We start from the raw sequence: 22,064 nt of genomic DNA on the forward strand, positions 1-22,064 counted from the left end.
ATTTACAACAGCCTTATATAATCCTGTTTAACTTTTACTAGATTTACAGTACATAGTTGTTTTATTTTGAATTGTTAGCTAGAAGTCTGGAATTTTAACAGCATAAATATTAGTTGTTTGGCTAGCTAGCTTGTTAGTTAGCTGGCTAGCCTGTTACTTAGCTAGCTAGCAAGTTACTTAGCTATTTAGCTAGACTGTCAGTTTTAGTTAGCTAGCTAGCTAGCTGGCCATTTGTTAGTTGAATAGTCACCTAGCTAGCCACTTTGTTAGTTATGTATTTAGCTAGGTGGCTAGGTTGTTATTTATTGTTTAGTTTGCTAGCCAGTTAGCTCGCTAGCTGATTAGCTGGCTAGCTATTTAGCCAGCTAGCCAATTTGTTAGTTAGGTAGTTAGCTAGCTAGTTGGTTACTTGTGTAGTTAGCTAGCTAGCCACTTAGCGATTTGTTAGCTAGATAGTTAGTTGCCTAGCCACTGAGCCATTTGTTAGTTAGATAGTTAGCTAGCTAGCCACTTTGTTAGTTAGGTATTTAGCTAGGTGGCTAGATTGTTATTTAATGTTCAGTTTGCTAGCCAGTTTGTTCGTTAGGTAGTTAGCTGGTTAGCCACTTTTTGGCTAGGTAGTTACCTAGATTGTTAGTTTGTTAGTTAGGTAGTTAACTTGCTAGCCAGTTTGTTAAGTAGTTCACTAGCTAATCACGTATTTAATTGGATTGATTGTCTGTTTGATGGATTTACAGCAGCATTATTAGAAGCTGTTGACGTTTTACGTTGTCACTTCAACATTTGCAGGCCCTTTTTTATCGGAAAGTGTTGAACTTTTACGATGACTGTCGCTTTATTTAAAGACGCCACAAAAGCGTCGAGACCACAAAAGCAAAAGCTTGGAGGGCAAAAAAGCCACAATGACAGGAGTTCCCATCCCAAAATGAATATTCATCAAATGTTTTCTTCTCCCCGGAGCATCTGCACGCAAAAAAAAAACACGGCATTTTCACGGCTCCCGATCCCGGCTGCTCGTCAATTAGTCACGGGGCGGGGGGAATGGAAATCCACCTTAATTCCAGTCGCTGTCGGAAATCCCGCTCGACGACAACGGGCGTAATCGCCTGCCCCCAGACAGCGCTCATTTCACGGACACATAATGGGAATTATTCCCCGCGTAAATTCCACAGTTCAAAAGGTTCCCACGTCGAGTTGACAGCTCGGAAATATTTTTTTATTTTTTTTCCGCGTCACTCATGCGAAAATGGAAAGATTTTCCGATATTTTCAATCGGGTGGAGAAAAAAAATGTTTTATTCTGGAATAGAAAATAACAAGGTCAGGGGTCCTTCAGTGCCAACAAAGTGATTTTGTGGAGGGGAAAAATATATATAATATGGCGCTCTTTTTTAGGGCTCTCAAAAGTTTGGAGACACTTGACCATTTGCTACAATAAGAAATCGTCTTCTAACTTATGGGCGAGTGTTTACATTTGATATTAGGACTCCGCCCCTTCATTGGACACGCCCCTTAGTCCATACGCGTAACACTGCGAAAAGTTCCAGATATTTTTGATTACTCTTAACATTTTTTTTAAAACACAAAATCAAGGGAAACCATATATACATTTTTTTTTTGCTAAAAATGAAGTTCCATCAAAATTGGACAAAAAATGACTAATAAAACATTCAGGCAATCGCTAATACCCACAAAAACTTTTAAAAATCAATTTAACCTGTCATTTTTTGCCAAAAATGGAGGTCCACCAAAATTTGACCAAAAAATACTAATAAAACATTCAGGCAATTGCTAATACCCACAAAAACGTTTAAAATCCATTTAACCTGTCATTGTTTTTTGTCATTTTTTTGCCAAAAATGCAGTTCCACCAAAATTTGACCAAAAAAATGACATAAAACATTCAGCCAATCGCTAATACCCACAAAAACGTTTAAAATCCATTTAACCTGTCATTGATTATTATCTTTCAGCCAAAAAAAAACAAAAGTAACCCAACATCAACATAGATTGACCAAAAATCCCCATAAATCAACAAAAAGGGACTCGAAAATGGACCAAAATCTGCAAAAAGTGAACCAAAATCAACAGCAAGTGACCTGGGAATCTATTTTCATCTTTATTATGAATTTAACATATAGTTTCTAACTGGTAGACGTCCAAACCATTTGACAAGGCCAAAAAATACCCATATTATGGATAAAAAAAAATGCTCCTTTGGGGCTTGAATGGTCTCCCAAATTCAAAGCGATGACCCCCATTTTACAAGCCAACAGTAAAGAAAAATTGGCTGCGGCTGCACCACACGGGCCATCTTTATGCTCTCTCTTCACAGTACCATGTACAATCACAGTTTTTTTTTACCCAGAATCCTTCTGTGGCACGCCACATCGTAAAAAACAAGCAATTAAGTAGCAGCGTGTGGATGTGAAATGTGCTCCGACGTTAAAAGCCATCCATCTCCAGTGGGTGGCTGCGCACGCTGGATTTCATTTTGGGAACATCGTGTTTTCACCTCAAAAGAAAAAATATATATAAATATATATATTTGTTGTTTTTGGCAGTTGTCAATGACGTCGTCCTTCTTCTATCCTGCGCCATTACGTCCAATCCGCTTCTCGTTTTCTTTCCCCTTTACTGATTTTATCATTCTTGGTGGCGTATGTTAGGGTGAATATAAACATATATTTTTATTTTATTTTATGGCAGGTGTAGGAGAAAAATAGTGTGGTGAGAGCTCCCCCTGGTGGTGGTAGAAAGCATCGTGTATATGATTCAGGCTGCAGTACTTTGGTGGTGAAGGGTAACGTCATCGTCATTTTCTGAATGGCTATATCCTCACTAGAGTCGCGGGGGGTGCTGGAGCCTATCCCAGCTAGCTTTTTTAGAGTGTCCAATCAGGCTGCCATGAGTGACTTTGGAATGTGGGGGCATCCAATCCAATCCAATCCAAACCGGAGTACCCGGAGAAATCCCACAGAGTGGGTTACTGGTATAAAAGCCCTGGCTGTTTTTTTTAAATTAATTTGTTTTTTTTAAATTAATTAATCATTTTAAAATAGAATAATTTAGAAAAAAGACAACCCCTGAAAAAAATAATTTGAAAAACCAAGAAAGAAGATAAGTAATTTTAAAAATAAACAAAAAACTAATTAATTTGAAAAATGAAGAAAAAAATCATTCAAAAACAACGCCAAAAACGAATAATTAAAATTATTTTTAAAGAAAACAACTCTAGAGAAAATAATTAATTTATAAAACAAAGAAGAAAAATAATAATTCAAAAACAACCCCAAAAAATGAATTCACTTGAAAAAGCAGTGCAAAAATTGAATTTAAAACATCACTGGTCCAAATATAGACAAATGTTTCCACTTAAACTACCACTATTTATTAATCCTTTAAAAATATTGATGTAGAAAAACTAGAATTGTTAGAAAAGCACAATTCTGAGTGAGTGACACATTAAGCAGATTTATTCACTTATTAAAATTCCCACATACTGGTAAGCCATTAAATAGTCATATTCTAATAGTACTTCCACTCGGAACGCTAATTTTCCCTTCAAAATGTGACAAATCTTTGCGGCTGGAAGGCAAACATAAAAAAAATTACAGTACTCCCATATGATTTTTTTTGTGGTTTGTTTTGACAGCGCTGACAAACAAACGATCACCTCGGATGCTTTTAGCAAACAAGAAAGTCCTTCAATAAATAGCAATTTTCTCTTCTAACACTGTCAGGGAATTTTCCCATTAGCCAACCACCCTCTAAATCCACACGGATTGGACGTCTAAAGCCGCCAAAGGCAGCAAATATCAACTAATGTAAGGTCTTTTTAAGGAAATTGTCGCCCTCTGGCGGACAGACTCGCTTGGACGAAATTGTCCGTCGTTGGGGAATGAATGAAGGCCTGGTGCGGTTGCCATGGCAACTGTGTATCGTCAAACTGAGAGTGCCATTGCAACCAAGCACTTAAGTATGACCCCATTATATACATGTTTTCCTTTTTGATGTGTTAGTATTCATTCTTGAGAATGAAAAACAAAAGTCATTAGTACACGCTTTGTATTATGCGTAAAGATAATTGGATCTGTTGTTATTATGCATGGTTGAACTTCAATGGGGAGATTTTTGATTGTTTCTTATTCACTCGAATATAGATATTAGGCTAAAGTGCATGTCCAAATTGGAATGGGATGTCGATTTACATTGAAAATTTGACTGATGGTTAAACTTAAATATTTTGAGGTAATGTATTAGGAATTATAATTATTTGTTTATCTGGTTAGTGTATATTAACATTAATAATAGTAATACATATTAAAATGACAAAATAACAACTAGTATTTTAACCCTGAGGTTTGTTTTTTTACAAAATTGCATTTCTTCAAGTAAAAAAACAGATTGTAACCACAAAAAAGATGTTTAAATTTGGAGAAAAAAAAAACATTAAGGTACTTTCATTGAAAAATATCATTAATATTTTGCTAAGTAAAAAGTCAGTAGTCATTTTGTTGTTGTTTTGATTTTTTTAGACTATAGTCTTACCAAATTAAAGTTTTACTTAACTATTTTAATAATTTATCTCCCCAAAATTGCATTTGAACCCCCAAAAAACATCCAAAAATATACATTTTAGTGGGGAAACTCAACTATTTTGAGAGGTAAAATTATATTTATTTGACCTTTTTAACCGGAATTTGCGAAAACAAAAATCTAAATTTGAATGTGTTAATGTAAAGTTGCGTTCACGTACCCCACAAAACTCACAAATTTAAACCCACTTGGGCGGCTGGCAGACTCTCTTACCACTGAAGTTTAATTACGTTTGCATATTTACTGCTGCATCCGCCCGCCCGCCCGGGGCAACACTTGGCTCTAATTACATTTTTCATTTTCCGCACTCTGTAATGTTTCTTAACAGCAGTGGTCTTAATAACAAGTCACAAGTACACAAATACACAAGTACACAATAGTACACAGCACAGCAAAACACAGCGTTCTCGTCGCCAAGCTTTTAGCGAAGCGTGCCATTTGGAACTTTGTCAGTATTGGAATCCTTTTCATCACTAATGCATATTTAGACTCACAATGTAAACAATGTTAGCCTTTTAACACACTCGCTTACATTTGAAACTGTAGCACTAATGAGTAAATACACCACTTTTCAAACTGTTTTGCGCCACTAAATTAATAATTTAGTAAAATGGGTTCACTACTTTGCAATTTCTTTCTGCTATTCATTTTTTATTTTATTTAAATTCATAAAAATGAGAAAAAATACGCAAAAACTCGTAAACGTAAGCTACTCTTGCTACTAGGACTCATCACTGAAGTAAAAAAAAACTAAAAAATACAAAAATATCAATAAAAAATACAGTTTTTTAATATTTCGCGATTTTTCGATTATGGCGGCCATATCTGCTCTCCATTAACCGCGATATATGAGGGATTACTGTAGTCAACATTGAATAAGTAATCACAAATAATTAGCTACAAAATAACTAAAGTGGATAGCAGTAACTGTGCTTGCAAATACATAGTTATGTGCCTTTTGAAATGAGATTACAGGCTGATTATTAAAACCATATTCCATCATTTAAAGGAGGCGCTGTCCATTAATCCGCGGTGCTGAACCTGTTAACTCAAAATGACACCTCACTCTACCTTCATGATAAATTAACAGGTCGCTCAAATAGTCTTTATAGTATCCAAAATGGATTTTTCTGTATAAATCTGGAGCAAAATTAATGTCATGGGCATTGAAAGCCAACGAGTCGGTTTCCTCCACCGGGTCACGCTAGTCGGCACACGGCGTTGCGCTTCCCCAGCAAGCCGCCTCTCGATTCCCAAACACATTGTACGTAACTTTCGTACGCCTTCGGCGCTTATTAAAGGTTAAATTACGTCGTGGGCGTAGGTGGCTCCTTGTAATGGCGACCGTGCCGTGGATGCGCCGGGTTGTGTGAAAATGAAGCGGAGAAGAAGTTATTTCTATTAACGTGAAAACGTCGAGGTTCGCCCCCCGAGGAGGACTTTGCGTCTAAAAAGCGTCGCCTTCGTCGTGCTTTTTGAACGTCTGTGCGCCGCCCCTCGCGATGATGAAGCTCAAGTCCAACCAGACCCGGACGTACGACGGAGACGGCTACAAGAAACGCGCCGCCTGTTTGTGCTTCAGGACCGAGTCGGAGGAGGAGGTGAATTCGGGGATGTGGCCAATTTGCTAGGCCGCGCTAACTAGCGTTAGCTGCCGTTAGCCTTAGCATTAACTGTAAATGAACATATTCGTCCGCGGGACTGTTATTTTTTATACCTTTTTTACCACCTTGCGTGTGTTAGTCGGTCTATTTAACGTTAATGCGTCATTGTTACAGAGAAACAGTGTCTTTTATTTTTCTTAGCGTTATGTAATCATCTTCATTATTAGCGTTTTTCCCCCCACAACAGCTAATGCTAATACGGTTCCGCCGGCCGGCTCTTTCCCAGGAAACGCAACCGTCTGCCGAAATGGTTATAAACAATGACTCGCTTTCACCAAAATGATAGTTAGAATTTATGTTACGTTTCTTTGTGGTCTAATTATTCACCGTGTACACTTTATTCAACAAAAGGTAACAGTCACCGCTGCTAACCGGTACCCAGATGTTGGTCTCGGTCGATAGGCTACATGGGTCATGATGAAATGTTTGTATTTTAAAAAAAACAATGAATTGGACAATTTTTGCCTAAGTGAGACATTTAACATCGTTTGTGAGTCACGTCCTCACACTGTAGTTTGTTTTGTTAGTGTTTGGTTACTGCCGTATGTCGTCGTCGGTACCAAAACCCGTGAGACAGCTAATAGCTAGCTAGAAATGGTAAGTACTGCTAAGAAATTTCCCCCAAAAATATAGTGTTAATGTTTTTTGTGTGTTTTATTACTTAATACATGGATGATTATGCACTAAAATCCACTGAAACCGTTTATTAGCAAGCTCTTAATGTAGTATTGGATAGAAAACAAACAAAAAATGCATCACCACTGTCAGGTATTTAAAAAAAAGGGAAAATATTAATACGCAGATGCCGTCTTGTTTTACAATATCTTCTATCACATATTTTCCTCCTTTACTGCAAGATTTTGTACCAAAAAAAAAAAAAAATCACCCAATGGCTGGCTCTAGAAGTGACTGTGTAGTTCCCTTGTCTAATCTGCTGTCCCATATGAATTAAATGTTCCTAAAAATTTGTCCTGAAAAAATCCCGGAATTGTGTAAACAAGTGGCACCCGTGCAAGCATTGACGTTGTTTATTTTGGGGTTCTTTTGCAGGTACTCCTAGTGAGCAGTAGTAGACACCCCGATAAGTGGATTGTTCCAGGAGGAGGCATGGAACCCGAGGAGGAACCCAACGTGGCTGCCACCCGGGAAGTGTGCGAAGAGGTGAGTTCCTCTTTTTGTACACCCGCATTATTTCCCCCGTACTGTAATGTGCAAGTGCAAGATTTTTTTAAATTATATTTTCATGTAATACACTGATCCGTCAAACTTTATTTTAATAGTTAGGCTTTGTTAGTTGTGTTAAATTACTGTAAAAAACGATAACTTAAAATTTTATGTTGTTGTTTGTATTATTTACGGGTGTTTAAAAATCGTAATAGTCAGTTTACAAGCAAAGTACATTTGAATTTACTGTAGTTATTGATTAAAAATGTAATAAGGGGTTAATAGAAATGTAAAGTTGTTGAATTATTAGTTTGTTTTTAATTTTCATAGTCAGAAAATGACTTAAGGCAAGAAAAAATGGAACTTATCAATATAAAAGTAATTAAGTGAAGGAAATTTGTGAGCCAAAAATCCCACTCCAGCTTTATTTATAAAACGTTGCTCTGCGAAATACGAGGCCAACCCATCAGGAGCTTTTATCAGGAATTTAAAAACCTTCCAAAACAACACTGGTAAGAGCCAATAAACAATTATGAGTTGACAAAAACATGTAACCTTGGCCAACTTGTTGACGTTCTGCAATTGTTCTTTGGCTAGCTTTTATGACAAGCTAAATCTTAGCGCTTAAACCTGGTTTGAGTTGTTGTGTTTAGCGCTAGAGCCTTAGCAACATGTCGCTAGCATCGTGTTACATTACAACGGCATTGTTTGGGTGTCAAAGCAGGTCGAGCGGGGTTCGGCTCGGGTCGGCCACCATTTGCAAATGTTGTCAAGGGCTCGGCTTCCACGTGGGTGTCTCGCCCGGGTTCGAGTCCAAGCTGGGAAGTGTAGACCTTGACTTTTTTTTCTTCTTCGCTTCTCAGCACTGACACGGAGTGCCCTGAAAAGTTATTTTTAGAGCGTAAGATGAAGAAGAAGTCACTGGCTGCTCACTTGCCGTCAAAGTTGACACCTGAATTGGCATGAGCGCTGGATTTTGGACGTTTTGATGTTGAATGAAAGCTTATTTTGTCTTGTCATGCCACAAAGTCACTGGTATTAAGTTCGCTAAGGGTCGTGGGGGGGTACTGTGGTCCATCCCGTGTCCAGCCAATCGCAGAGCACAAAACAACCAGTAGCCAGAAGCAATTTAGCATACAATTAGCATACCATTAGCTTAGCATGCATATTTTAGGGATGTGGGAGGAAACTGGAATACCCGGAGAAAACCCACGCAAGCCTAGGGATAACACGCAAACTCCACACAGTGACGACCCACCTGGGATCGAACCCTCGACCTCATAACTGCGAGGCAGACGTTCGCATATTATAACGGCGATTTTCAGCGATATAGCACGAATGATTAAATAGCTAACTTTGCACTTGTTTGATTGGGCAGGCCGGCGTGAAAGGGATCTTGGGTCGCTTGGTGGGCGTGTTCGAGGTGAGCCGCTTTTCCTTCGCCGCCGATGTTTGAGACGCACGCTGGCCTGACTCCCGCGCTTTGCTCTTCCCGCGGCAGAACCAGGAGAGGAAGCACCGGACCTTCGTTTACGTTCTGGTGGTGACGGAGGTGCTGGAGGACTGGGAGGACTCGCTCAATATCGGTAAATACCCACATTTTATTTCATTTGAATGTTACTTTCAGGATTTTTCACATCAAATATTGACTTAAAACCCCACTTTAGTCAATTTATCCACCCTCCTTATTTATGTGAGCACTTATTCATCTTGACTACCTATTTATTGATTATGTATCTAGTTTTGTTTGTTGTTGTTTGTGCACTTTGCTAATTACAGTAATCCCTCGAATATCACTTAATGGTGATGCTTTCATTCAATTCAATGTAAAAGAAAAACATAATTGCGATGATTATTAACCCTTTATACAGCGCCCATCTAAGTTTTTGTATGTCCAATCCACGAATAGATGATGAATCAGGTACAAAAAAATGTTTTGGTCATTGTCCCCCACCTTAACTCCTCACTATGATCTCTCTCCCAACAGGAAGGAAAAGGGAATGGTTTAAAATCGACGACGCCATCCAGTTGTTGCAAAGTCACAAGCCCGTGCAGGCCACCTACCTGGAAGCCCTCCAGGAGAGCTGCCTCACCAGCAACGGCACCCCCCTGGTGGCCACCATCAGCATCGCCCAGAGCTCTGTCTCGGATATCAGATAACTAAAAAAAAAAAAAAAGCGGAACTGAACAGTGCTCCCTATTGGCCGACCGCCCCTCCATGTCGGGAGTGCTTGGCCTGGCGCGCTTGCTCTTTCTTACTCTTCTTCTTCTTCTACTCTCGCCCGCTTTTGCCTCGCCCGACTGACTCCTTCGGAACGGCGATGGAAACGTGCTCTGTACATTTTCCAATTGGTTTCTTTTTAGCGAAACCTTTGTCGCATGCAAAAAAAAAAAATGAGAGAGCGAAATTGCACCCCCGTAGCGCGTTAATGGAATTGCAAGAACTACTTTTTACCGTCGTCACGTCAGTGTGTATCTCTCGTGCGTCAAAATGATAGGCTTTCGGCGGCCATTTTTCTTGTTTTTGCTCTTTTTTTATTTTATTTTTTTCAATTTTCTCCCACTTTTCCGTCGTCTCGCACGTTCACTCCAAAAAGCGAGTGAAAGAATGTCAATCTCGCTTTTTAGCCCTTTTTTCATGTTTGGAAGCGCGCTCCGGCGCCCCTCAAACGTCTTCCGCCGCACGCCGAAGGTCGAACGACATTTCAAAAAATCCCATTTTTTTCCCCACCTGTTGGGTTTGATTGTTTACACGACGGCTAAGCTCCGCCCCCCGAGGGTCCGCTCGTCCGGTGCCGTTGACGGTGACGAGCTAGCTAGCGCGCTAGCTTTTGAGCTAACCTTTGAGATCGATCCCCACTGAAAATTGACGTGGAAAGTAAGATGCAGCGCAAAACAAGCCTTGTACAGTGTGACACTTTGTTTTTAAACGTGTTAAATGATTTTGTTTTTGTTAAAAAAAGTAGTTTTTTTTTCTTTTTCCTCTCTAAACGTCTTTTTAGCCACGAAAAGCCGTCGGCTTCATACTGTGAAAAACTGGAGGCGCTGTTGTAAGATAAGCACGGGAGAGATTTTTATTTGTACATTGATTTTCTGTATAGTGGCGAAAAAGTACAAAAACGGGGGGGAATGTTTGGAAATAACCACTGGGATTCAAAAGCCAGTTAGCCGTCAGGATGGAATTAGCGGTGAGCTAAGTGGATGCTAACGGTGGCGGGGGAGGACACGTGATTAAACACAAGACGCTTTTAATTTTTGGCTTTTTTGCAGGAGACTGAGGAGCTAGTGTACGGGAAAGATGTCAGCCGGCAGTTTGCGATGTAGGACTGACCCGAGATGGAAGCCTGGCAGCCATTTTGATTGTCCATGTGGAGTGAGGTACTAAAGTCCACTTGTTAAAATACCCACACATTTCCCTAAGCTAATTTGCACATTTTACAGATTGTCAACAAGCCACAAATGGCAGAATACAATCTGGAAAAAAATAGCGGTTAGCATCGTTTACGGCCGACTAATCGGACAGGCGTGGCGACCAAAGTCTTACGTTTACGACGCCCCCGCAAACTCGCCGTGTCATCTGAATGTGCATTTCAAAAACGGCGGAGGGCAACGACCTCGTATTATTCATATCGTCGACAAGGAAATATTTTTCACGTCGGGTTAAGGATTTATCCGCTTTTAACTTCCGTTAGCGCGCACGCTCTTGCTATCTAAACGTGACTTGTCTTAAATGGATTACTTTTAATATTTAAGATGTTCAATTGACCAAATTGAAAGGGCTCCATCTTGTGGTAAAATGGGTTAAGAAGTCATTTAGTAAGTGTAGGATGGAATTGTTTGTTTCCCGACAATTCATGCACTTCCTCTCAGGCCACAAATTAAGATGTTTTTGTTTACTACCGTGTCACTAGACTGGCCCCGCCCTCCTTTCTCTCCTTTGGGACTGTAGAATAAACGCAGCGCAAGAAGACTGAAGATTGTAATATAAATGTGCCAACATTAAAACACCAGTATTTCACTAGCAGCCTCATGTCTGCATTCACTTCTCCATTCTGGACTTGAACCCTATAGAGGTAGTCAATGGTTGCTATGGAGATGTGAGCTTTTACAGCCAGTTTAAATTTGAACGTTTAAGAAATGTAACTCAGTTTTATCATAATCACATTGTAAGAGTACATTATATGCAAGTAGCAAAAAAAGATACTTTTTGAGTTAAATACTTAAATGTATTTTTTTTTTGTTTATAGGCTTTGTGATTGGAACTTTTAAAATTAACAAATATATTACTTTGTTAAATCACACAGGCCAGATGCAAAATTTAATTAGTACTATTTCTGTGAACATTAAAAATAATGTAAACACAGATTTTTTTTGTTGTTGACCAAATTGGAAGTACTACTACAGCCCATACACCTAAATAAAACTCCACACTTTCCCTCAAATACAAGACCCTAGACTTTTTCTCATTTTGTATTTTCTTTATTGTACAGAAAGTATAAATTTACTGAGGCTGCTGTCCCCTGCCACGCCCAAATCCACCCTTCTGTAACGAGAAAAAGACACAAAAATCGTCAGCATTGTTTCCAAACGTCAATTTTTACCTCAACTCGCCCATACTTACAAAGTGGAACTCTGTCGCGGATCCGGCACCGGCCTCTGCTTTCTTATCCGCACCGGCTGGAAGAAAAATTTTGTTTTAAATTAGTAGAATTTTCTCAGGAAAAGCTTCACAGATATCCAAATACGTACGTGGGGCAGCAGATCTCCTGTACGCATCCCTGTCGGATTCTCCACGGTTGAAGCGAGCTGGCCTGTCTCCTTCGGTTCCTGCGAGAAGAGAAGCCACGGAGGATAAGGTCACCGCGCCTCGGGTTGGGGGGGGGATTCGTACTCCTAGCTTACCCTTGGGTCTTGGCCTGGCGGTCTCGGGGCGGGCCTGGCGACGAAGCGTGGCGGGCACGATCTCGGAAGGCAGGTGGAGGAAGTCCCGCAGGTACTGGATGCCTTCGTTGGTCAGGTACCAGTAGAAGTGGCGCCAGGCAAATTGCTCCTTGACGTAGCCGCAAGACTTGAGGGACTGTGTTGAGGTACACAAAAAGAGCAGCCATGTTTAATCGTGTCCTTTACATTGACAGGATCCATTTTGGGGCTCACCTCCATGGCTTTCATCACGTGAAGGTTGGGCACGTTCTTGTCGGCCAGCTCGGGATGCTTGGGCAGGTGGACATCCTTTTTGGCCACCATGACTCCCTCCTTGAAGAGGAGCTCGTAAATAGCAATGCGATTCTTCTTGGGCATCAGCATCTGTCGGTGAGTAAACACGTCAAAACAGCGTTAGCATGCTAGCGGTGCGGTGCTAACTCGCGCTTATTTAAGAGTGTGCGTTTATATACCGGTCGCTACGAAAATGTCTTTAGCCGTGGCGTATTAGCACGGGTTTATTAGTTAAGCGTTATTGTTTGAAAAACTAACATATGATGACAAACCGCTAGCTTTAAATGGCAGCCGTCTGTGAACATCGTAGCCGCCCGGTTGTCATTGTTTCATCGACTTATAATGGACACTCGCGTTGGAAATACTTTAATTATTTCAAGGCAAATGGGTGTAAGGAAAGATTGTGCTGGGTGAAATTTTATTTATAATTACGATGGTCGAGATTTATTTAGATTTGGATGCCAGTTGTTACTTTACCTTTCCACTTGATAGTAGACCGGAGCCGGAAGGAACGGGCGTTGCTGGTCAGGAAGATTTAGCCTTTCGGTAGAAGCGTCGCTGCAGATAGCACCCCCTGCTGCATCGGAAGAGAACTGCAGAGAAAATGGTGGTTCATTCTCCGTCAAATATAGATTGGTGAACTCATCAAATTTAGGGCAGAAATATGAGACAAGTGATTTAACGTTTATTGTCGTCATTAGCAGTGAAAGCTCATTCTATGGAAAGTGATTTTGTTGTCGGTTTTACGGTATAATAACACTAGAATTTTAATTTAACAACGAATAACGAGATTAGAATCAGATTTATAGGATGTTTGTATAATAATGGTCGTGAGGGCAGAAAGGAATTTTCACAATAACTCAAGAATTTAATTATGATGCCTGGTTGCATTTCATTAAGTTTAAATTTTAGTCTATCCTAGTAATTGTATTTGTTTAACTGTGGTATTAAGTCATGTACCTGTTTTTCTTGTTGCCATTTATAGACTTTAAATATTGAAAGCATTTTGATATTTTATATTTGTTTGATATATTTTAACATTTTGTAAACATTGACTTATAATTATCATTTAAATGTGATTATACTGCGAAATCCATCGCGTAATAAGACTTACTTGCAATTACCCGTGTGGTTACGTGTTGTCTTTAATTTTGAAACAGACAAAGAGCTTCCCGGAAATGCGCTTCGTCATCTGTCGCTTGACGTCACCGGCCAGCTCGCCATAGAGCAGAAGCGATGCCCCCCGTCTGGCCACACTGAAACCACCGAGCGGCTCGCCGTCATTGGTATGTCATCTTTTTCCTATCATTTCCTACCATTAGCACCTGCTAGCATGCTAGGTATCTTACGTACTACATGCTAACGGTTATTAACTCCTCGCCTGCCATTGTTGGTCACACACGAACCGCGGTTGTTAGAAATAAAAGGAGATTTTTCACAATAAGCGCACGGTAGCGTTGGAAATTATACATTTTAAGACGATTAAACTAGAAGGTTCTATTCGTCTAACGGTTTCATCGGATTTTTTTGTTGAGCTAGCTCATAGACGTCGATAGACGTCTTGTCCAAATGGTTTAAAGACGGCGATAGACGTCCAGTCAATTGGTTTGACGGCCAGTCAAATTAGGACGTCTCTCGCCGTCAATGGTGGTGAGACCGCAATATCCATTGATAGCCATTTCACATACTCATTGGGTGTGCTGTCTATATATCTTAATTAAACTCTTAGTGAATGTAAGAATCGAATCTGAAGTGGAAAATAATAAAATATTGTTTTAATATTACAATGTTTCGATATTATCAACTAAAATTGATAATTTTGGGTAGTAGGTGAATTTCGAGCTAAAGTACCGGCTGTTGATGTGTTGTTTTATTTTGAAATATGCCTGAAACTTGATTTTGTGTGCCGGGTGGGCTCTGTCCACGGTTCTGAAGTGTAGCTTGTTCTATGATCAGTTTCTATCATGCTAATGAATGTTAGCATTTTTTTCTAATGTATAACAAAGCCAGTGGTTCGCAGCTATGGGGTCCTGTGTCCACCTGTGTGGAGTGTGCATGTTCTCCCCGGGCCTGTGCGGGTTTCCTCTGGGTACTCTGGTTTCCTCCCACATTCCCAAAAACATGCATGGTAGGCTGAATGGACACTAAATTGCCCCTAGCTACAAATGATTGGTTGCTTGTCTTCTTGTGCCCTGTGATTGGCTGGCCACTAATTTGGCTCCAGCACCCCCGTGATCTTAATAAGGATAATGTGGTTCTGAAAATGAGACGAGGTATATATGACAAGTCTTTGTGGGTTTTTTTCTTTGAAAATGAGAGCAAGAGAGAGATTGTGTTTTTGCTAATTTGCGAGGGTGCAACACCCGCATGTAACCCATTTAAAAGGAGTGGTCTTTTGGGACTTTGTTGTTATTCCCAGAGGGCGCCACCTTTCCGTTTTTGTGCTCACATCTGCTCTGCCACCTGCCTCTGTTCTTTGTGACCTCCCAAGTGGCTAAAAGCAGGGGTGCTTGACTCATTTTTTTGGACGTCGTACTTGGGGGTGGCTCTTTCCCAAGATCCGAACAAGCGCCATCCTTTTTCCTCCCGTCGTTCGCAGCTGCGGCCCCTTTTCCGGAAGTCCGGCTTCGCGTCCAGTCTCGTCTGGACGCCTTGAATGAGCGACCTTGTTAGCCACGCCAAAATGTTTCCCTTCCATGTCGTTTAAAGAGTCCGATTAGCCACAATGTAACCATTACCTTCATTTAATGAATATATGACCTCACTATTTTGATTGGATTCTAAGTTAAAGAAAACGGGGTGGCATGGTGGTAAAGTGGTTAACCGAATCGCATCACAACTATGCGATCGAGGGTTCGATTCCCAGTGGGGTTTTTTGTAGTTTGCATCTTTGCGTGAGTTTTCTACAGGTACGCTGACCCTTAAAAAATCACTATTCCAATCAAAGTTTGTAGTTTTAAGGAATTATTGAGAAAAAAATTTACTTTAACATACTTTGAAATAGCCAATGAAAACAAATGTGATAATAATTCTGTTTCAATTTCAATTCCCCACGATCGCAAGTAATTATCGTAGTGTCGCATCCCTTTTTTTTCTCGTCCAATCCACTCGTGCAACCAGTTTAGTAGTTTAGCGTGCCGACTAAGTCGAAAAAAGATCGTAAACACACCCCACATTACACCACACACACACACACACTCCCCAACGCGGGATAATCATCAGTCAACATAATCTATTCCACCCCTTTAAAAAAAAGCCAGAGTCCATGGTACAATTGGCCATCAATATCCCAGAGATAACCACCATTCTTTCCTCTAATTCGCCCCGTCGTAAAACCGCAACGTACAATGGCGGGACGCCACCCGAAGGTCAGAAGCGCGCCCACCCACCTCGTCGAAAAAAATCGGATTAAGTCCCGCCCAGATGGCCTCAACATCTGTCTTCGTCCACCAAGGAATCAAGAAAAAAATCATGTCTTTCTAGGACAGCTTGTCAGGGTTCGGGCAGGTGGCCCCGCCCACATTTTTGATTGACATGCGAGCGGATGGCGCCGCGTCATGCCTTTTTTTCCCCCCGTGGTCCTCCCTCGCTAATAATTGATGCGTTTTTGACTGGAGAAGCAAAGTTCGTGTCCGAATTGTGTGTGTGTGCGGGTGTGTGATGTACGCGCGCGGGTGTGCGTGCGTGCGGATGTGTGTTTAAGGCGGGTAGCGGCGACGGTCTTCTGAAACTTCTCAGGAATATTTCAGGTTCTGTATTTGTTTTCTTTGGTTTCGCCATGGTTTGCTGCAAAATTGTTGTTTTCTTGGGCTAGTGTGTTTTTTTTACGGGTACTCCCAATTCATTGTGGTGGGAATGATGGGATTTTTAATTGGGAATGTTTGTTTTATCAATGTAGGGAGGAGTTTGTTGACAGTTACGTTTTATAAATTTGTTTTTTTTCGTTCAGGATGAGGCTGAATTTAAGGAAATAGATTGACAAGATTTCTGCTGTTTTTATGTTTTTTAGAGGGTTAGCGGTGTTCATTGGCTTGTCAATCGTCCCACTTCCACCAGATTGGTCGTGGCAAAACGATGTTGAATTGGCTTATCTTTGTTCCAAGTTTGTTCGACGTCAATGGTAGCAAACAAGCTAACATTTTTAAGAAATATAATCTAACTGACCAGGTTTTTGTTTTTTGTTTCATTGCTAACTATCATTAGCTCGATTTTACCAAATGACATACCAAAATGTGGACCAGTGAGGGGAAAAAAGGGTCAGGCTGATAAAATAAATGTTAAACTGGACATTAAACAACGTATTTTGCTTCCCTATGACTGTTTAAAAACAAAAAGTCTATTTTTTTAGCCGAATAACTTTGAGCTAATGGCAATGTCCCCAATTTCAATTGAATTTGCTACTAAAACGCAAAGGTATGGCTAGCGTTAGCTCATACCGACACCACAACAAAACCTGCACATCCCAAGACGCGACACGCCCCCCCACCGGCACCCCCTCCTCCTTCATCCGACTCCGACACCCCCTCCCACCCGTGTCGGCGCTCCATCAGAGCCTCACGCCGCGGGATTAGCGCTCTCTCGCTCCAGATACGCCCTTCGCGCAATTAGCGCTCCGGCCCGGTCGCCGTCCCTCTCCTGGCGAACTCGGTCCGTACATGGTCTCTTCGCCCGGGGTGCGGAGGAGTTCCTCGGCCCCGGACCACGTGTTTTCTCCGCCCCCCCCACCACACCCCGCCGCTCACGGAGGACTGGGGGTAAGCTTTTGTTCGGGTAGGGGGTTGTGCCGGACCGCCGGTGGTCTTTGTCTCGGCTCACTCGGAGAAACCGCGAGCCTCAAAAACTAGTCTCGGGATTTGGCTTCCCTGGGCGGTTTGCACGTTACCAACTTCCCCGCGTGGGTTTAATCATGGGAGAAGACAAAAGCGACCCCCAGGGTGTCTCAGGCTAATGGATTAAACTAGCGTGATACGCTAGTCGTCTTCAACTGGATTTGGACAACAAATTGTCAACGGAGTGGATTTCAAATTTTGAGGGTATCGCTGACATGTCTCTTATTGTTCAAAGTGTTGTGATGGTTGACCCAAATACCCACGCCACGACCGCCCCGCCCCCACGTTTCCACCCCACTGATTTCCTATCAAAACACACGCTTCTCTTTCTATTGTCGCACATTTGTCGGGCTTTCCTGGAAACGTCACCCCAAAACAGACCAGTTAATTTGAAGGACCCCACAAGGATTCATCACCCGTCACAGATTTGGCATTGGGCATTATGCTAACGTATTCAATTGCTAACATCAAGTCTCTAAACCTGTACTTCAACTTTACTTGAACCATAGTCTCCTGAGCTTGTACTTCTACTCGCTAATGCTAATGCTAATTGATTCAGAACAGCATAAGAGCGATTGAAGTCGTCATTCCGATCAGAATGCTAATTAATTAGCAACAGCAGGCTCACTCTCGTTGACTCTGCAAGTGTCCAATCTCTCTCTCTCGTCCCTTAGGAAATGTCAACGGGTCGATTCCGACAAAGATGAATAGCCGCTCTTTCCATTTATTGATCTCGGCCCAAAGTGGTCCTCGGGGGTGACGTGGCAAGTGCGGGTATTCAGACCAACCCACGAAAACGATACGATTGGAATAGTTAGGACACCCCTGTCCTTAGTTGGATGTCGACTTTGAACCGCCCCCTTTTGCGTATGCTAGCTAGCTTCAGGGTTACCAACGTGGATTTGCATAAATATGGAAGATTACTCTAAATGATGCAAAGTGTCTTAAAGTCTGAAATGTTTTTTTTCCACAGTGTGTAAGCGGAAGGAAGGAAGGAAGCCCCGCCCACCCCACCTCACGCCGCCACCATGTCCGGCACCTTCGACGAGTCGGTCAGCCTGGAGGAGAGCACCGACAGTTTCTGGGAGGTGAGAACCCCTGAAAATGAATTTTGCAATTAGACGTGGATGAGGCGGGGCCCCGCCGAGCGTCTCTCGAACTCTGAGTGAACCGGTCGCGGCTGGATTCATTTGACAATTTGCTGCTAAGGATTTCGATGGCGCCTGCCGAGGAAAAGTCATACTCTTACTTTAAAGTCCCGCTAGCTTGAGGTTTGTCATGCTAATTAAATAGCGGAACCTGTCAGAGAATTTAAAAAAATAGACGAGGAAGACTCCCGGCTTATATGCGAGTAAATGCGGTAATTCTTAGTTCAGGGATAATGCAAGATGGCGAGTTTCTAATGCGAGGACACGAGGAACTGGTCGTTCCGACGAGTAACTGGAGTTCCGAGCGGTCGTTTATTATGGATGAGAGCTGAGTGACATATAGTAACAAATGGGAGAGCCGGCATTATAGATGTAGATTGTTAGCGATTACTTCTGGCCCACCCTGTCAAACTGGATTGGACGTCTAGCGTCGTAAAACTAGCTAAACACATGAACCAATTAGAATATACTAATATTTTTTTATATAGCCAACAACTACCAGGTACCAGGTAATGAGCACATTATAATGTTATTGTAGTAAATAATAGTAAAGGACTTTTTGCTTTCCCCTACACTGCCCTCTAATGCACTGGAGGTGCAATTACACTTGAACATGTTCCTTCTAGTAGTCATGATGCCATGTCCCAGTTTTTTTAAAGACATAATGTTATAATATTGAATAATGGTGGAGGACTTTTGACTTTTCCCCTCCACTGCCATCTACTGCAGCGGAGGTGCAACTACACTTCATCTCCAGGAAATATTGTGAACTCTTTAAAATTGCCACTTTCTTTTTAATTAATTAGCAAATCATAATCTTATAGTTGTAATGAATGGTAGAGGACTTTTGGCTTTTCCCCTCTACGGCCATCTAATGCAGTGGAGGTGCAATTACACTTGAACACAGCAATGTCCCAGTTTTTTTTTTCATTAAATTGGACTGTTCTCTCCTATTGTAAAGGTGGGAAACTACAAGCGTACGGTGAAGCGGATCGACGACGGTCACAGACTCTGCAACGACCTCATGAATTGCATCCAAGAGCGAGCTAAAATCGAGAAAGCCTACTCCCAACAACTGACGGACTGGTCCAAGAGATGGAGACTGCTAGTAGACAAAGGTAACCAAGCTAAGCACTTAGCCGCAGAAGATGACAACGAGGCTCTCCCCTCCGCCCAAACCAGGTCCGCAGTACGGCACGGTGGAACGCGCTTGGACCTCGCTGATGACGGAGGCGGAGAAGGTCAGCGATCTCCACCACGAGGTCAAGAACAACCTGATGTCCGACGCCTTTGAGAAAGTCAAGAACTGGCAGAAGGACTCCTACCACAAGCAGATGATGGGAGGATTCAAGGAAACCAAAGAGGCGGACGAGGGATTCAAGAAGGCCCAGAAACCTTGGGCTAAAAAACTCAAGGAGGTGAGGACATCTGAAGGGAATGCGACCTGGGATTAGGTCTCTGACCATGAAAACCCTTGGGTTTGTTGGTTTTCTCTTGCAGCTGGAGGGCGCCAAGAAGGTGTACCACGCGGCCTGCAAAGAGGAGAAGATGGCCTCCGCCAGAGAGTCCAACGGCAAGAGCGAAGCCTCCGTGACCTCCGACCAGCTGAAGAAGCTCCACGAGAAAGTGGACAAGTGCAAAGTGGACTCCCAAAAGGTGACCCGCTTCGTCAACGATTTTAAGGGTGTGGCTTATACGCGAAGGTGACTAATATGCGAGAAAATACGCTAAGATCTGTGGTGTTTTTATCTGCAGGCCAAGGACAGGTATGAAAAGTCACTGGACGAGCTGAACAAATGCACGCCTCAGTACATGGAGAGCATGGAGCAGGTGTTCGACCAGAGTCAGCAGTTTGAGGACAGGAGGCTCAGCTTCATCCGAGAGCTCCTCCTGGACGTCAAACGCCATCTCAACCTCACAGAAAACCAAAGGTAGGAATCGCAGAGCGCTTTGGACCCGGGGACAGTTGACCCCGCTAGTAATGAGGTTATCTAGAAATTGCATTCCTGGAAGGGGCGGGGCTTAGGGTGGGGGTTTGGTTGCGGTCTCAGTCCAAGGGAAAGGTTGAGGATCAATAACATAAACATGAAATCGGGGGGAAAAAAAAGCAAGTCTCAATTGGGGGGGCTGGGCGCTAGGGGCAGTGTTTAGTAGTAGTAGTAGTAGTAGAAAAAGAAGAATGATTATTATCATTATATTATTATTTTTATTTATTTTATTTATTTTTGCTTAAATCCAAACTAAACTCAATGAAATGTAACTTTCCCCGTCCGTCTCTACGCAGTTACGCGTCGGTGTACCAAGAACTGGAACAAAGCATCACGTCGGCCAGCGCCCAAGACGACTTGCAGTGGTTCAAAAACAACCACGGCCCCGGCATGTACATGAACTGGCCCCAGTTCGAGGTACGCCCCCCCACACGGGTTACTTGTTTTCACCACCACCACTGACAACCCTGTTTTTTGTTTGTTTGCAGGAGTACAACCCCGACCTCAGCCACAACATCACCAAGAGGGAAAAGTCCAAGAAAGGGAGCGATTCCATCATGCTGACCAACGTCACCACGGCGGTGGATCGGGCGCAGGCCGGAGATCAGGGCAGGTGAGTCAAAAGTTTTGGGACATGCACCGGCCATCTTGTTTTAGAAGAAGGAATTGAATGAATTGGACCATTTTGTTTCTCAGCGTCAACAGCTACGACAAGAGCCAGCCCCACCGGGCCTCCAACGAGTGGTCGGACGAGGACCAGACGGCGCCCAACTCGGCTAGCGACGCTAACGGCGGCGGTAGCGGCGCCAACCCCTTCGACGACGAGCCGGCCGACGGCGTGCGGGTCCGGGCGCTCTACGACTACGAGGGCCAGGAGCAGGACGAGCTCAGCTTCCGAGCAGGTACCCACCGGTAACCGACCAATCCCCTTTCGAGCTTAAGGACACTTTGTTTTTCTCTTTTCAGGAGAAGAACTGACAAAACTGGAAGAGGAAGATGAACAAGGCTGGTGCAAAGGTCGTCTGGATAGCGGTCAGCTGGGTCTATACCCGGCTAATTACGTGGAGCCCATCTAGCTAGCCAGCGAATTATGTGGAGCCTAGCTAGCTAGCCAGCTAACTACATGGACCCCATCAAGATAGCAAGATCATGACCTGGAGCCCCATCTACCTTGAGAGCTAATTACATGGAGCCCATTTAGCAAGCGAGCTAATTACCTACCTGGAGCCCAGCTAGCTAGCAAGACAATTATGTGGAGCCCTCTAGCTAGCGAGCTAATTACCTGGAGCCCAGCTAGCTAGCGAGCTAATTATGTGGATCCCTCTCGCTAGTGATATATTTACCTTGAGCCCAGCTAGCTTCGAGCTAATCATGTGGAGCCCTCTAGCTATTGAGCTAATTTCCCGGAGCCCATCTAGCTAGCCAGCTAAACTACATGGAACCCATCTCGCTAGCGACT

General features: G+C 42.6%; 3 protein-coding genes across 4 annotated transcripts; 2 read left to right on the forward strand and 1 right to left on the reverse strand.

Annotated features, from left to right (window-relative positions):
• Positions 1–5,899: 5,899 nt before the first annotated feature.
• On the forward strand, positions 5,900–11,444 carry nudt3b (nudix (nucleoside diphosphate linked moiety X)-type motif 3b). Its single transcript, XM_077726011.1, has 5 exons — positions 5,900–6,199; positions 7,313–7,423; positions 8,805–8,849; positions 8,928–9,012; positions 9,414–11,444. The coding sequence occupies exons 1-5, from the start codon at positions 6,101–6,103 to the stop codon at positions 9,584–9,586; spliced, it is 513 nt and encodes a 170-aa protein (XP_077582137.1). The 5' UTR covers positions 5,900–6,100; the 3' UTR covers positions 9,587–11,444.
• A 439-nt stretch (positions 11,445–11,883) lies between these two features.
• Positions 11,884–13,233, reverse strand: rps10 (ribosomal protein S10). The gene is made up of 6 exons (XM_077726012.1): positions 13,118–13,233; positions 12,581–12,730; positions 12,329–12,503; positions 12,176–12,253; positions 12,048–12,103; positions 11,884–11,969 (listed from the first exon to the last, which is right to left on the reverse strand). The coding sequence occupies exons 2-6, from the start codon at positions 12,728–12,730 to the stop codon at positions 11,928–11,930; spliced, it is 501 nt and encodes a 166-aa protein (XP_077582138.1). The 5' UTR covers positions 13,118–13,233; the 3' UTR covers positions 11,884–11,927.
• Positions 13,234–13,787: 554 nt separating this feature from the next.
• LOC144202902 (protein kinase C and casein kinase substrate in neurons protein 1-like) lies at positions 13,788–21,805 on the forward strand. Of its 2 annotated transcripts, none has more exons than XM_077726010.1 (10): positions 13,788–13,926; positions 18,451–18,557; positions 19,579–19,735; positions 19,800–20,035; positions 20,118–20,273; positions 20,373–20,548; positions 20,902–21,022; positions 21,094–21,218; positions 21,302–21,507; positions 21,572–21,805. In XM_077726010.1, the coding sequence occupies exons 2-10, from the start codon at positions 18,498–18,500 to the stop codon at positions 21,679–21,681; spliced, it is 1,347 nt and encodes a 448-aa protein (XP_077582136.1). In that variant the 5' UTR covers positions 13,788–13,926; positions 18,451–18,497; the 3' UTR covers positions 21,682–21,805. The 2 variants fall into 2 exon arrangements, with proteins under 2 accessions (XP_077582136.1, XP_077582135.1); XM_077726009.1 differs by having other exon boundaries at positions 13,790–13,926; positions 18,443–18,557.
• Positions 21,806–22,064: the final 259 nt, after the last annotated feature.

The sequence above is a fragment of the Stigmatopora nigra genome, chromosome 10 (genome assembly GCF_051989575.1).
Source record: "Stigmatopora nigra isolate UIUO_SnigA chromosome 10, RoL_Snig_1.1, whole genome shotgun sequence".
Classification (NCBI taxonomy): Eukaryota; Metazoa; Chordata; class Actinopteri; order Syngnathiformes; family Syngnathidae; genus Stigmatopora; species Stigmatopora nigra.

What these genes read in the sequence shown, in the direction of transcription:
- nudt3b (XM_077726011.1), top strand. Translation starts at nt 6,101, where the DNA reads ATGATGAAGCTCAAGTCCAACCAGACCCGGACGTACGACGGAGACGGC. An exon ending in GGACCGAGTCGGAGGAGGAG is followed by an intron (nt 6,200 to 7,312) that starts GTGAATTCGGGG and finishes GTTCTTTTGCAG; the next exon opens with GTACTCCTAGTGAGCAGTAG. An exon ending in CCCGGGAAGTGTGCGAAGAG is followed by an intron (nt 7,424 to 8,804) that starts GTGAGTTCCTCT and finishes TTGATTGGGCAG; the next exon opens with GCCGGCGTGAAAGGGATCTT.
- rps10 (XM_077726012.1), bottom strand. Translation starts at nt 12,730, where the DNA reads ATGCTGATGCCCAAGAAGAATCGCATTGCTATTTACGAGCTCCTCTTC. An exon ending in CGCCAGGCCAAGACCCAAGG is followed by an intron (nt 12,254 to 12,328) that starts GTAAGCTAGGAG and finishes CTCTTCTCGCAG; the next exon opens with GAACCGAAGGAGACAGGCCA. An exon ending in CAGGAGATCTGCTGCCCCAC is followed by an intron (nt 12,104 to 12,175) that starts GTACGTATTTGG and finishes TTTTTCTTCCAG; the next exon opens with CCGGTGCGGATAAGAAAGCA.
- LOC144202902 (XM_077726010.1), top strand. Translation starts at nt 18,498, where the DNA reads ATGTCCGGCACCTTCGACGAGTCGGTCAGCCTGGAGGAGAGCACCGAC. An exon ending in GGGCTAAAAAACTCAAGGAG is followed by an intron (nt 20,036 to 20,117) that starts GTGAGGACATCT and finishes TTTCTCTTGCAG; the next exon opens with CTGGAGGGCGCCAAGAAGGT. An exon ending in TGAACTGGCCCCAGTTCGAG is followed by an intron (nt 21,023 to 21,093) that starts GTACGCCCCCCC and finishes GTTTGTTTGCAG; the next exon opens with GAGTACAACCCCGACCTCAG.